The sequence below is a fragment of the Artemia franciscana genome, unplaced genomic scaffold (assembly GCF_032884065.1).
Source record: "Artemia franciscana unplaced genomic scaffold, ASM3288406v1 PGA_scaffold_89, whole genome shotgun sequence".
In the NCBI taxonomy this organism is placed as follows: domain Eukaryota; kingdom Metazoa; phylum Arthropoda; class Branchiopoda; order Anostraca; family Artemiidae; genus Artemia; species Artemia franciscana.
Genome location: NW_027062717.1, coordinates 1,753,992 through 1,767,642, shown reverse-complemented (window position 1 = coordinate 1,767,642; position 13,651 = coordinate 1,753,992). Strand labels below are relative to the sequence as shown.

Genomic DNA, 13,651 nt, shown 5'->3' with positions numbered 1-13,651 from the left:
TTATGTCTGTTACACTATGTCTGTTCCGCCAGATTATATGAAATTAAAAAAAGAAAAAACTTAAAAAAAAATGTAAAAAAATAAAAAAATAAAAAGGTAAAAAACTAAAAAGAAAAAAACTAAAAAAGCTAAACAACTAAAAAAAGAAAAAACTAAAAAAACTGGGAATTGCACAAATATTTCAATATATTTTGACAAAAGATTAAGGTAATTCGAAAACCTTAAAACAGATACCCCAAATTTTGAAGTTTATTATAAATTGTTGGAGCTTTAGCTTGCTTGGCACGTAAAGATTTTTCCAAGTGTCAATGTTAGAATGAACATTGACAAATTGAAGAAAACAAATCAATAAAAAGAAAAAACTTAAAAAAGAAAAACTAAAAAAGAAAAAAACTAAGAAAAGAAAAAACTAAAAAGAAAAAAAAACTGAAATGAAACTGTATCTATATATCAATATAAATGACGACCGGAACGCTCAAAGAGAAATTACAGACTGGGATACCGGGACACAAATGACGACCGGGACACAGGGAATATAAATGACGACCTGGACACAGGGACACAACTACAACGGGGACGCCGGGGGCACAGGGGGATATATAAATGACGACGGGGACACAGGGAATGTTCGATTAGCAATCACCATCAACAAAGCTCAAGGGCAATCGTTAGAAAAATGCGGTATAGATATGAATACGGATTGTTTTCCCATGGACAATTATTATGTTGCATGTTCAAGAGTTTTTCATTCAAGTGACAATCTATTTATATGGACAGACAATAGGACAGCAAAGAATGTTGTATATTCGCAAGTTTTACGTAGTTAAATATATATATATATATATATATATATATATATATATATATATATATATATATATATATATATATATATATATATATATATATATATATATATATATATATATCTATATATATAAAAATAAGTTGTCTGTGTGTCTGTGTGTCGAGTGACGTTATGTTTGTGTGTCGACTGACGTCATGTTTGTCGACTGACGAAATTACAGACCGGGACATCGGGACGCAAATGACGACCGGGACATAGGGAATATAAATGACGACCGGGACACTCAAAGAGAAAGCGACCGGGACACAAGGAATGTTCGATTAGAAATCATCATCAACAAAGCACCGGGACACAAATGACGACCGGAACACAGGGGATATAAATGACGACAAGGACACTCAAAGAGAAATTACAGACCGAGACACCGGAACACAAATGACAACCCGGACAAAAATGACGACCGGGACATCAGGACACAGGGAATATAAATGACGACCGGAACACTCAAAGAGAAATTACAGACTGGGACACCGGGACACAGGGAAACAACAACAACGGGGACGTCGGGGGGCACAGGGGGATATATAAATGACGACGGGGACACAGGGAATGTTCGATTAGCAATCACCATCAACAAAGCTCAAGGGCAATCATTAGAATAATGAGGTATAGATCTGAATACAGATTATTTTTCCCATAGACAATTATATGTTTCATGTTCAAGAGTCGGTAAACCTGACAATCTATATATATATACACAGACAATGGGACAGCCAAGAATGTTGTATATTCGCAAGTTTTACGTGGTTAAAAATATATGTATATATATATATATATATATATATATATATATATATATATATATATATATATATATATATATATATATATATATATATATATATCTATATTCACAGATGGGACACAGGGACACAACAACTACAATGGCGCGTAACAAATATGGCTCGTAACGACTTACGCGCGCGGGGGGGCTTGGGGGGGGGGCACGAAGCGCCCCCACCAATAGGTGTTGGGGTGGCGCGAAGCGCCACCCCAACAGCTAGTAGGGAATGTAAATAACAACCGGGACTCTCGAAGAGAAAGCGACCGGGACACAAGGAATGTTCGATTAGCAATCACCTTCAACAAAGCACCGGGACACAAATGATGACCGGGACACAGGGAATATAAATGACGACCGGGACACTCAAAGAGAAATTACAGACTGGGACACCGGAACACAAATGACGACAAGGACAAAAATGACGACCGGGACACCGGGACATCTATCTATATATATAATCTTTAATATATATAAAAATAAGTTGTCTGTGTGTCTGTCAAGTGACGTCATGTCTGTGTGTCGACTGACGTCATGTTTGTCGACTGACGAAATTACAGACCGGGACATCGGGACACAAATGACGACCGGGATACCGGGACATAGAGAATATAAATGACAACCGGGACACTCAAAGAGAAAGTGACCGGGACACAAGGAATGTTCGATTAGCAATCACCATCAACAAAGCACCGGGACACTAATGACGACCGGGACATAGGGAATATAAATGACGACCGGGACACTCAAAGAGAAATTACAGACCGGGACACCGGAACACAAATGACGACCCGGACAAAAATGACGACCGGGACATCAGGACACAGGGAATATAAATGACGACCGGGACAATCAAAGAAAAATTACAGACTTGGACACCGGGACGCAGGGAAACAACAACAACTGGGACGCCGGGGGGCACAGGGGGATATATAAAAGACGACGGGGACACAGGGAATGTTCGATTAGCAATCACCATGAACAAAGCTCAAGGGCAATCATTAGAATAATGAGGTATAGATCTGAATACAGATTATTTTTCCCATAGACAATTATATGTTTCATGTTCAAGAGTCGGTAAACCTGACAATCTATATATATATACACAGACAATGGGACAGCCAAGAATGTTGTATATTCGCAAGTTTTACGTAGTTAAAAATATATTTATATATATATATATATATATATATATATATATATATATATATATATATATATATATATATATATATGTATATATTCACAGATGGGACACAGGGACACAACTACAATGGCGCGTAACTAATATGGCGCGTAACGACTTACGCGCGCGGGGGGGCTTGGGGGGGCACGAAGCGCCCCCAACAGCTAGTAGGGAATGTAAATAACAACCGGGACACTCGAAGAGAAAGCGACCGGGACACAAGGAATGTTCGATTAGCAATCACCTTCAACAAAGCACCGGGACACAAATGATGACCGGGACACAGGGAATATAAATGACGACCGGGACACTCAAAGAGAAATTACAGACTGGGACACCGGAACACAAATGACGACCGGGACAAAAATGACGACCGGGACACCGGGACATCTATCTATATATATAATCTTTTATATATATAAAAATAGGTTGTCTGTGTGTCTGTCGAGTGACGTCATGTCTGTGTGTCGACTGACGTCATGTTTGTCGACTGACGAAATTACAGACCGGGACATCGGGACACAAATGACGACCGGGACACCGGGACATAGGGAATATAAATGACAACCGGGACACTCAAAGAGAAAGCGACCGGGACACAAGGAATGTTTGATTAGCAATCACCATCAATAAAGCACCGGGACACAGGGAATATAAATGACGACCGGGACACTCAAAGAGAAATTACAGACCGGGACACCGGAACACAAATGACGACCGGGAAAAAATGACGACTGGGACACCGGGACACAGGGAATATAAATGACGACCGCGACACTCAAAGAGAAATTACAGACTGGGACACCAGGACACAAACGACGACCTGGACACAGGGAATATAAATGACGACCGGGACACAGGGACACAACTACAACAGGGACGCCGAGGGGCACAGGGGGATACATAAATGACGACGGGGACACAGGGAATGTTCGATTAGCAATCACCATCAACAGAGCTCAATGGCAATCAATAGAATAATGAGGTATAGATTTGAATACAGATTGTTTTTCCCATGGACAATTATATGTTGCATGTTCAAGAGTCGGTAAACCTGACAATCTATTTATATGCACAGACAATGGGACAGCCAAGAATGTTGTATATTCGCACGTTTTACTTAGTTAAAAATATATATATATATATATATATCTATATTCACAGATGGGACACAGGGACACAACTACAATGGCGCGTAGCTAATATGGCGCGTAACGACTTAAGCGCGCGGGGGGGGGGGGGCTTGGGGGGCGCGAAGCGCCACCCCAACAGCTAGTCTTTCATAATTGTGTAGATAAATTTTTATCAGGCTCTACCGGGTTTCTCATAGTCTCATCAAACTCTTCTCTTTTGATTTAATGCTTATCTAAATTTTCATTTTGATTAGTAGTGTTGACACTCGATAGACACTTGGGTAGAGATCGGTTGATAATGCGTCGAACAATGATGTCGCAGGTAAGCTCATTAAAGCGCAACAAATGGACAATGGCACGAACTTGAAACCTGTATATTGCACTTGATATTTTTGCCAAAATACTACCCTAGCCACTGTGGATATGGATAAATTTAACTGTGGATATGGATAAATTTCACTGTGTGACTGTGTGAATAAATTTAAACACATTCGTTAATCGTTTTAAAAAAGTATTTACTTTGCTGACCTTTATTTTAATGAAATAATGAGTTTTTGAAGTTCCCCTCACGAATTTTATTCGTATATACAAAAACGAAGTTCTCCCTTATCATTTTTCATTAATATATAGTCGTAAGTTTACTAATTGACTAGCTTAGTCATGTCTAGATTTGAATTTTTTTAAGTTAGTAACTTCTTGGAATTAGTATGATTGACTTGATTGACTGCTATTAATAGTACTTTGTAAGTGGTCAATATATTTCATACCCATGAGGTGTCAGGAAAAGTGGTCAACCTTTGAAACAAAAATAGTTGCTCTAACAACTAGGTATTGATGAAAGTATATAATTTTTGAATGGGATTTGGAAATTATAATACTAACATGAGTAAAAAACGATCTTCTAACTCATTGTTACTTAGCTATTTAAAATATATTTGTGATTTAATCCCCAGTAATTGTTTTGCAGGTCTCACAGGAATTTTTGAATAGTCTTAGAGGCAATCAACTGTGATTGGTAATTTCAAAAAACATTATTATTTTTTATCGCAGAAACTAACTTTCGCGTTGTGAATTCAGAATATCATTTGCAAGTTTTGTTTTAAATGGTTGCTCTCTATGAATACTTATCTATTCATCTTTTTCATTCATTTAAGATTTTATTTCCTGATATGTACCTTAGAAGGCAAAGAAGAAGATGTCTATCTCTGTTGACTTTGTTAGAAAGTTTATACCAAAAACAGGCAATTGAACGTAGCGTAGTCAAGGACGCATCCACGGGATGGAGATAGCGTGAATGAATTTCCTCTCCCCAAAAAAACTTCAACTCGTAAAAGCATCATAAATCAGAATATAAATATTTTTTACCCCACCCCCTCCCGCTGAAAAAATTCAGGATACACCTTTGAGTGCAATTTTGAACTTGGACGTGAATTTATAAAGCAGCAAGTTTTTTTTTTTAGATTATTTTGCTTAAATTTAGTACGTAATTTATTCTACTTGAAATGAAGAATACGTATGTTGTGTACTATAAATGTTTTGAAAAGTATTCTGTTTTTTGTTTTGAAACTTCAAAAATAAAGGAGGTATCGATCTTTGCTGAACTTTTCTCCTATTTGATGATTTACTGTGACACATCGAGATTAAAGTTTCATACAAAAAGCTATACGACCCATTGGCTGGATTTTATCGACTTTTAGGCATATTTTTTTTTTATTTATACATAATGTACATTCTCGTATAGTTTAGCTCCGAGAATCTCAATAGTATTAATTTGCAGACTGAAATTGAGAAGCAGGACGGCCGAGAGTAAAACTATGGTCTATAATTGTTTTATTTGTCACTATTTATGCGTAACCATTTCCTAGATATTTATAACTGTCGACGTAAGGACATGAGTCTAGTCATTCTTCTTAAATATGAAAATAAGATTAAGCCGTTGAGTAACGATTGTAATTTTATTTTATTTTTTTATTTGAAATTTGATGATTTTATTTTGTGTTCTTCTTTCTTCTGTCCTTATACCCTTATTTAGTCAAATAAAAATTGCACTTTTTGCATTTTTGTTTGCGTTTTGTAATTGTTCTCTCTCTCGGGTAATTTGTTAAGATTCGTATCTGTCTTAATTATAATCAGAGTTTTATCCAATGAAAATGTGTCCGGTTTTGGAAAACTATTGCATACCTGGTTTAATTCTTTATAGCCACAGGATAAATAATATGAATTTTGGAAAAAAAAATTCTTTAACCGTTTCATGCCTGAATATTAAAGGAGTGCTTGCAAAATTCTGAAACCTTGCAATAATAATCAACGTAAGGTTAGTTTCAACGGAATTTGAACTTTAATTATTTATTTCATTCACAAACTGAAATGGAAATGGTTACCATTTTTGGAATGGTTACCACTTTAGGATAAAAAGATTTATTTCACTTAATATGGAAGTTCATAAAACAGGTTCTGTCTCTATTCAGAAGAAACCGAACTTTACATTTAACGCAAAGAATTCAGCTAGTTGCACTCCCTGCACATTTTACGTAAGGGCACCATCCCTTTTTGACTGTATCGGGTAGATAGCCAGCAGTATCATATCGCACCGATTCTGGCGGCATACCTGCTTCTTTAGTTTTTGTTTTTTGTTATGTAGGAAAACTGACAGAGGGTCAACCAGCACGAGGACTATTGACAATTCCTGACACTATCAAGGATCTGCAAATATCCATCAATTAGTACATCAGGCACATATGCTGTCTACCCAGGTCTTCACGCTCCGCCTATGTAGAAGCCAAGCGTTGTCACAGCTAAGTCAAGGAAATAATAGACTATTCGCATGTACCCTTTCTTGAACTGTATGTCAGTGCGGTAAAACTCCACAAGCATATCAGACAAGTGTACACCACCCATTGACTTGTTGTACTCAAGCACACCACATGGGCGATCTATCTCGACATGGCTACGAGTACTTCCATTCCACCTTTGACGCTGGTCGACTGGATCCACAACACAGTAGGATGGTCAAACACACTGGTTTATTGTCAAACCAGTTCACAATGGAGGCTGACGTGTGCCTCTCGAGCCTATAATCATAGCTTCCTCGCCCTTTCTTTTTCATTGATGCATCACTTTCCGAAAATGCACCTTTCATATGATTACTCCTCATCGTCCCATATGATTCAATTCCGTGATTGGTATATAAGGCATAAATAAGGTCAACAGACGTTTAAAAATTGTCGAAGTACAGCTTGAAATTCATTCTCCATGGCTCATTATCGATCAGTCGAAGGACGACGTCAGCACCCACATCCAAAGAACTGTGCTTTTTCCTGTGTAGATGTCTTGGTCATAGACGATCCCACTCACGCTTGCTCTCGTAAACACTTTTACGCCCCATGAATGAGGCTTGTCTTTCAAGTACTGTTTAAAACGTAGCCGAACCTTGAAGGGAATCATATGTTCGTCTATACTGTGTCTCTCCTCAGGCGGTATGCTTTTTAGATACTTCTTGAACTCGTCGTACGTTAGTCTAATTTTGTGTAGCATATCATGATCAGTTTGATCTATTGTCATTGATATGAAGAAACTGTCGTATCGTCAAAAATCTGTCACGGCTTATAGCCTCTGCAATTGGAGTAGACCGAATAATGCGCTCAGTACACCCTCAGAGCTGGCAGCTTTACAATACTCATGAGCATCTGTACTCCAAGGAACCGATTCATTTCGTCTTTGGTTAGCTTTAGGGCAATCCTAGCCTATGTTTTCCTCGTTGCATGCGGACTGAATTGGTCAACTAATCCAGCAACCATACTGTCCGCGATGAAAATTCTGGATAAAAAAAAATGGGTAAGTGAATTTCTATTGCTTTTGGGAGGGAGCCTTTCCAGGTAATATCCTAGGACTCGATCTTTTTTCTAAGCCACTTGTATTCTTTTGTAGCATCTTGAATTTTCTTTGATACGGTGGGGACTGTTGAAGAATAAATAGGTGACAAATTTGTCGATTGAATGAGAGACGCTGGAGCTTCAGTGACGGGGAGTTTAGTGGCTTCTCCATCATCAAATTGGTCATATCCACCCGTAAAAACTTCGACACAGTTCAACAAGCTGAGAGGTAAGTCTTCTGTAGGATCTTCAACCGGCTGAACAGGCTCTAGGGAAGCATGTGCGAAGCTATCACCAGGGGATTGGACTCATCAGCAGACATGATTACCTTCACAGATTTACTGACTGATAGCAGAGCCATCTCTGCAGCTTGGTCTTGGGCGAGCTCCTCTCTTACACGTTTGCTCCTCTCCTTGAAAATATGTTCTTCCTCTTTTCTTGGTTTGGAATTATCAACGGAATAAGAGAGGCTCGATATCTCTGGAACAGAAAATTGTGATCAGATGAAATTAGAAAAATTAGAATGAAGTGCTTTAAGAATAAGAAAAGTGAAGGAAAAGAAAGAATCTAGAACACAATAAACCGTGAAAAACAAAATAGTATAAGAGAAGCATCTTGAAAACTAACCGTCTCAAAACCTAAGGCTACCATATGGTAACCGTTGAAGAAAACACAGAATCGAGGGATGAAGATATAACTAAATAAGATTCTCATAAATACAAGCTGAAAGTAAAGACTTTATGGAGCAAATCAAGATAATAAAAACTATAAAGACTCAGCTGCATCGTATTCAGTACCGCTTTCAAAATCACCTAATGTTCACTTTTTTGGCATGGCAGAAAAACCTACTCTGTTCACTGATCAACTGATGAATTACGATGTCATCTAGGAGAGTAAAAGGTATCGCAAAAAACGTGCTTAACTTCTGCTAGCTGACGGTCAAAAGTTCGAAAGTGGTATCCGAAGTACAAGAGACACTAGACAAATGGAAGATTACCACACGATTATCAAGGGAATGAAAGAGTTAATTTGATAATTTTCAAAATGTCTATCTGTCAATAAACATATTATATCTAACTGACCTATTTATTGTTTCGAGACGTACTTGTCATTCGTCTAAAAAGAGCATTTACTTTACTTTACTCCCCCTGGAAAAAAGGACTTGTAAGAGTTTCCCTCTATCACTTTTTATTCTTATAAAGAAAAAAAGTTCTTTTTTTTTATTACAATTTAATTGCAAGTCTGTTAATTGAGTCGTTATTAGAAAGCACAGAAAACAGGTTTCCCATTTTGAAAACAGGTTGCTCATCGTAATGTTTCCATGGGAAACATTTGCCAATGTGCAGGCGTGAAGGCGAAGTCGTGAATATTTTGCGGTTTCAGATCTGTATCACATATTTTTAATGAAGAGTATAACCTTTGTCGCTACTGTTTATTCCATTTATTCGTAGCTGGGCTTTGAACCCTTTATAACTAGGCCTAAAGAATGCAAAACTAGAAGATGTTTTTAGACAAAAGTTGTCTAGAAATAGTTTAAGAAGTCAAAAAATCGGCTATAGCTGATGAATCGGAGAACAAAATTTATATGAGTTAACACTTTTATTTTTTATTAGAACCCGCTTTTTATGCTCTTTTTCGCGCCAAAGAAAATTAATGTTTTTTTACTAACCAAGGCGTAGAAACGTCAATAATGCCCGTCAAATAGGCTCTTCAAACTGTTTGACTGCTGGAATTTTGTTAAGAGGTCATGAAGATAAGAAAACGAGCACATTTTACCAGTTATGCAAAATCTAAACGACTTTGGCTTGTCAGGCAAAAAACATCTAATTTTTTACAATACAAAAAGATTTTTGACCGACGAAAAGAGATGTTTGACATTTCAGTGTGCAAACAATAAGCTACGTAGAAGCAAATATTTCAAAATATCAGAATGCTTCAGCAAATTATTCACAAGAATGTGAACAGACTGGGTTTAACTAGTGTCTGTCGTTATTTTACAAGTTCAGCCGATAGGGAGAAAAACTATGATATTGCTATTGTTGGGGGAGGCATTGTTGGAGTTGCCTCAGCCCGTGAGCTATTATTGAGACATCCATCACTGAAGCTAGTGGTTTTAGAGAAAGAAAAATCCCTCGGTAGAGTACTTTAGCTACTACAGTTTGATAATGTTTTTGGTAAAATTCTAGTTAATTGACTTCTTGCTATCTCAGAAAGGGTGCAGGTTAGGAAAATGAAACGTTCAGGTATGAATCTACAGATGAAAATATGTCCCAGGAAGGTAGGCCTAATTTGAAGTACCCACCTCCATTCCTTCTCCCTCTAGAGGGGCCCCGACCTTTGATAATCTTTAAAAATATCTGTGTTATAAAAGTAGAACCTTGCAAAATAAATCTTCTGCTTGAATAAAGTAAACAAAATTGTTTTCAACTTCACACCTTTGCTCAATCCCAATTTTAAGGTTTTGAAGATATGTAAATACATTTCCTAAATTTTGAAAAAAGACATTGATAGTCTATGGCTCAAAATTCTACTCAAATAACAGAAACTGCATTTTTAGAACTAAAGGCAGAGAAAAGGCAACAGGTAACTAAAAATGAAGGTAAAATGTTGTTTTGTCAAAATTTCAATAGGTATAGACCTGTCATATAGACAAATTTCAGGACCCTCAAGAGGGAGAAAGAATAGAGATGGGTACTTCTAAATACTTTCCCAGGACATAGCCTATAGCCCTGTCCCTGAAAGTTTCATTTTCCTAACCTAACCCCTTTCCAAGATAGCCAAAAGTCAATCAACTTGAATTTTACCTTTTAAGCAGGAAAATAGTTTGCTATGGGGTAGGGGGCAACTATGCCCTTCAAAACAAAGAGATTGGTTGGTACTGACTACTATAAACTGTGTATAAAAACTAAGTGCCAAATGTGTACAAAGAAAGATTTGTATATCATTGATGTATCTCCTCACCTATATGTATATATAAGAGATGGTACTTTGAGCTTGTGTAATCAGGTAGGACAAAGACATTTTTGGAATCCCTTTTGTGCATTAATTTGCACATTGCTGTACTGATTTCAGAATTTATATCTCTTCATTATTGACTAGAGTAGTAATACACATTCCAAAATCTAAATAAGCTCTGATCAGGACCTTTAAGAACTTGGTGATCACAGCTGGAGAACTGTTACAGAATATTCTTTCAAGTAGACCAAGAGTTTGGTTGGCACTGATTACTCTAGACTGTGTTTAAAAATTAAACCTGGCCTTATCATCAGCAAAGACTCACAGATCTTTTTTGTCATAACTACAAATGAGTAGCTGTTTTGAACCATTTTTGGATTCCTTAAAGTACTAGCACTAGGGGTTATTCACTCCAAAGGGAATGATTCTGTATTTCTAGATATTAAATTCAAGCTGCCAGAATTTTGCCCACTTTGAGAATGCATTAGTATTAGCTTGGATGGCTATGGCACTTTGTGGGTCATGGACAGGAATAATTATTTTTGAATCATCTGTATACAAGGAAATTTTATTTTGATGATTGAAGGCATACTGTTGACACAAATATTAAATAAAATTGAACCCCAAACTATTACTTGTGGTACTCCACTTTTTACATGTTTTGATTCTGAGAAGATTGATATCCTGTTATAAAATACCCATACTATCTGATTTCTACTGGTAAAAAATTGCATCATCCAGTTTACAAAATCATCATGGATGTTCATTGCACAGAGTTTGAATTTAGTCTCCTGTGACATGCTTTATTGAATAGATCCAATAATATCATGTTGACAGGACAGGCTTGCATGTAGGACTAAGGTTAGTGTCCACTGATTGATTGGGGCAAAATTTGTGTTGATTAGGTGATAGTAGACTATTAGTATTTAAAAGAACCATAATGACTATACCTTGTAAGGATAATTGGTTAATATTTATTTGCTTCATCTCTATTGCCCCTTTTTGTGTACATGTTTGGTTTAGGCATTCTTTGAATCTTGTGGGATAGATTTAGTACTTGGAAATTATAATAAATAACCAGGTCAATGTCAAAAGAAGCAGAAATGAAGGTGAGTAGGGCCAACAACCCTCATGCCATATCAAGACAAGAACATTTGAACTTTACTGAAAACAAAATGCATTTTAAATGTTTTCACTTTTTTAACTTTAACAAATCAAAAATTATTGAGACTCTATGGAATAAGTGTCAGTATATGTATACTAAACTGTCAATCCACATTCATTCTTTTCCCCAGTAAAGTACAAATTAGTCTATGTTCTGGGTCTTGAGAAGGCATGGGGGTTGTCAGCCCTATGCTGTTTGTTTGACTTTGACTCAGTTATTTATTGTAATTTCAGTTGGTTTTGAGTTTTATTTATTTATTACCTTAATTTGCACTTCAGAGCAATAAGGTCCAATGGATCTGTGTTGCCCTGTGAGTGATGATGACTGACATCTGTTACTGATCTGGATCTTGCCAGCAGTATTTCCAGTTCCTGCATGACCATTGCTATCCAGTGACTTCTTGAAGTCAAGAAGTTTTTGATGGTGATTTGTGGTATTTTACCACTTGAAAGACTATTTGACTTAGTTGTTGCTCATTCTTGGTTTAATGAATCTTTTTTTATTTTATTTGAAATACTTGTCTTGTAGAAAAAGTTTTATAAGTTAATCAAATTAACATCAAAGCATAATCAAGACAATTTAGAAACAAAAGTTGTTGCAAAACTTAAAATAGATATTACCCTAACATTATTGATTGATTAAGGTATTTGAGCTCTCTTAACTTGGCAAAGGAAGACAATGCTTCTACAAAAAATATGGTTTTGTTTAATAAAATGCTGAAGATTGGGTGCCAAAATTGTAACTGAATTTTTTGAGTAATCTTATAATTAAACATAAATAAGAATAAAACTAAAAAGCTTATGTTTTCATCAAATGCAAGTCTTTTTCTGATTTTTCAATTGACTGACTGTCAAATTTGATCATCCAGTCTCATAAAGTTTGAGCATTAATTGAAAAAAAAAGTTTATTATTAAAATTTTCAAATCAGTCAATCCAGTGATGGCACAGAGGATTGATGCTTTGCTTGGCAATACAGTCCCTCAGGGTTGATTTCTACTGCTGCAAGGCTGAGGGATGGTTCTGCTAAATGCTCCTGAGAAAAAAAACCCATCAGCTAAAAACTAAAATCAACACCCTATTCATTATCAATGGCTCTAGATGACTTATATTCCCTTTATAATCTTAGCACAATTGGATTGTTTGAAGAATCAAGACATTGTCTCAATTCCAAGTCTTCAAAAAAGTAAAAGCATGATTCTGATTCATCATTCAGTCCATACAATTTTATAAAATTACACGAAATACCTGCCCAAATCAAGTAAAACTTATTGGATCAAGACATTTCCTGAGTATTTTTTGGACTGAAATGTTATAGATATATTACTTATTTGATCCACCTAGATTTAGTTAATAAAAAATCTATCGCTTAAACTTTTATGGGTTTTATACTTTTAGTCGCTTTTGTAAATTAACTGGTTATTAATTTGAGAAAATTACAGCTTTTGCAATAAAATGTTATATACATCCTTCAGGTTTTGATTTGTTCATGTTTTATTTTTAGTCAAGATATTGTGCCAATGGTAATTTTCACCTATGGTAAGCTTTTTTTTTTTGTTCAATTGCCTACTTTTCAAAAATATCCTTTTGCAATTTTTTATAAATTATTGGCCCATTTTCCTATTTCTGTTAACAAAATAATAGCAATTAAGACAAAAATAGCTCGTATGAAATATAAATGTCTAGTAAGTAGA

The 13,651-nt window shown here is 36.2% G+C and overlaps 1 protein-coding gene across 1 annotated transcript in view; it reads left to right on the top strand.

The window, feature by feature from the left end:
• Positions 1-9,734: 9,734 nt before the first annotated feature.
• The window catches only part of LOC136042255 (L-2-hydroxyglutarate dehydrogenase, mitochondrial-like), a 31,846-nt gene continuing 27,929 nt past the window's right edge, over positions 9,735-13,651 (top strand). Inside the window, exon 1 of the mRNA XM_065727200.1 lies at positions 9,735-9,975. Coding sequence (XP_065583272.1) covers positions 9,771-9,975 — 205 coding nt within the window. The 5' untranslated portion in view covers positions 9,735-9,770. The remainder of the gene's footprint in view (positions 9,976-13,651) is intronic.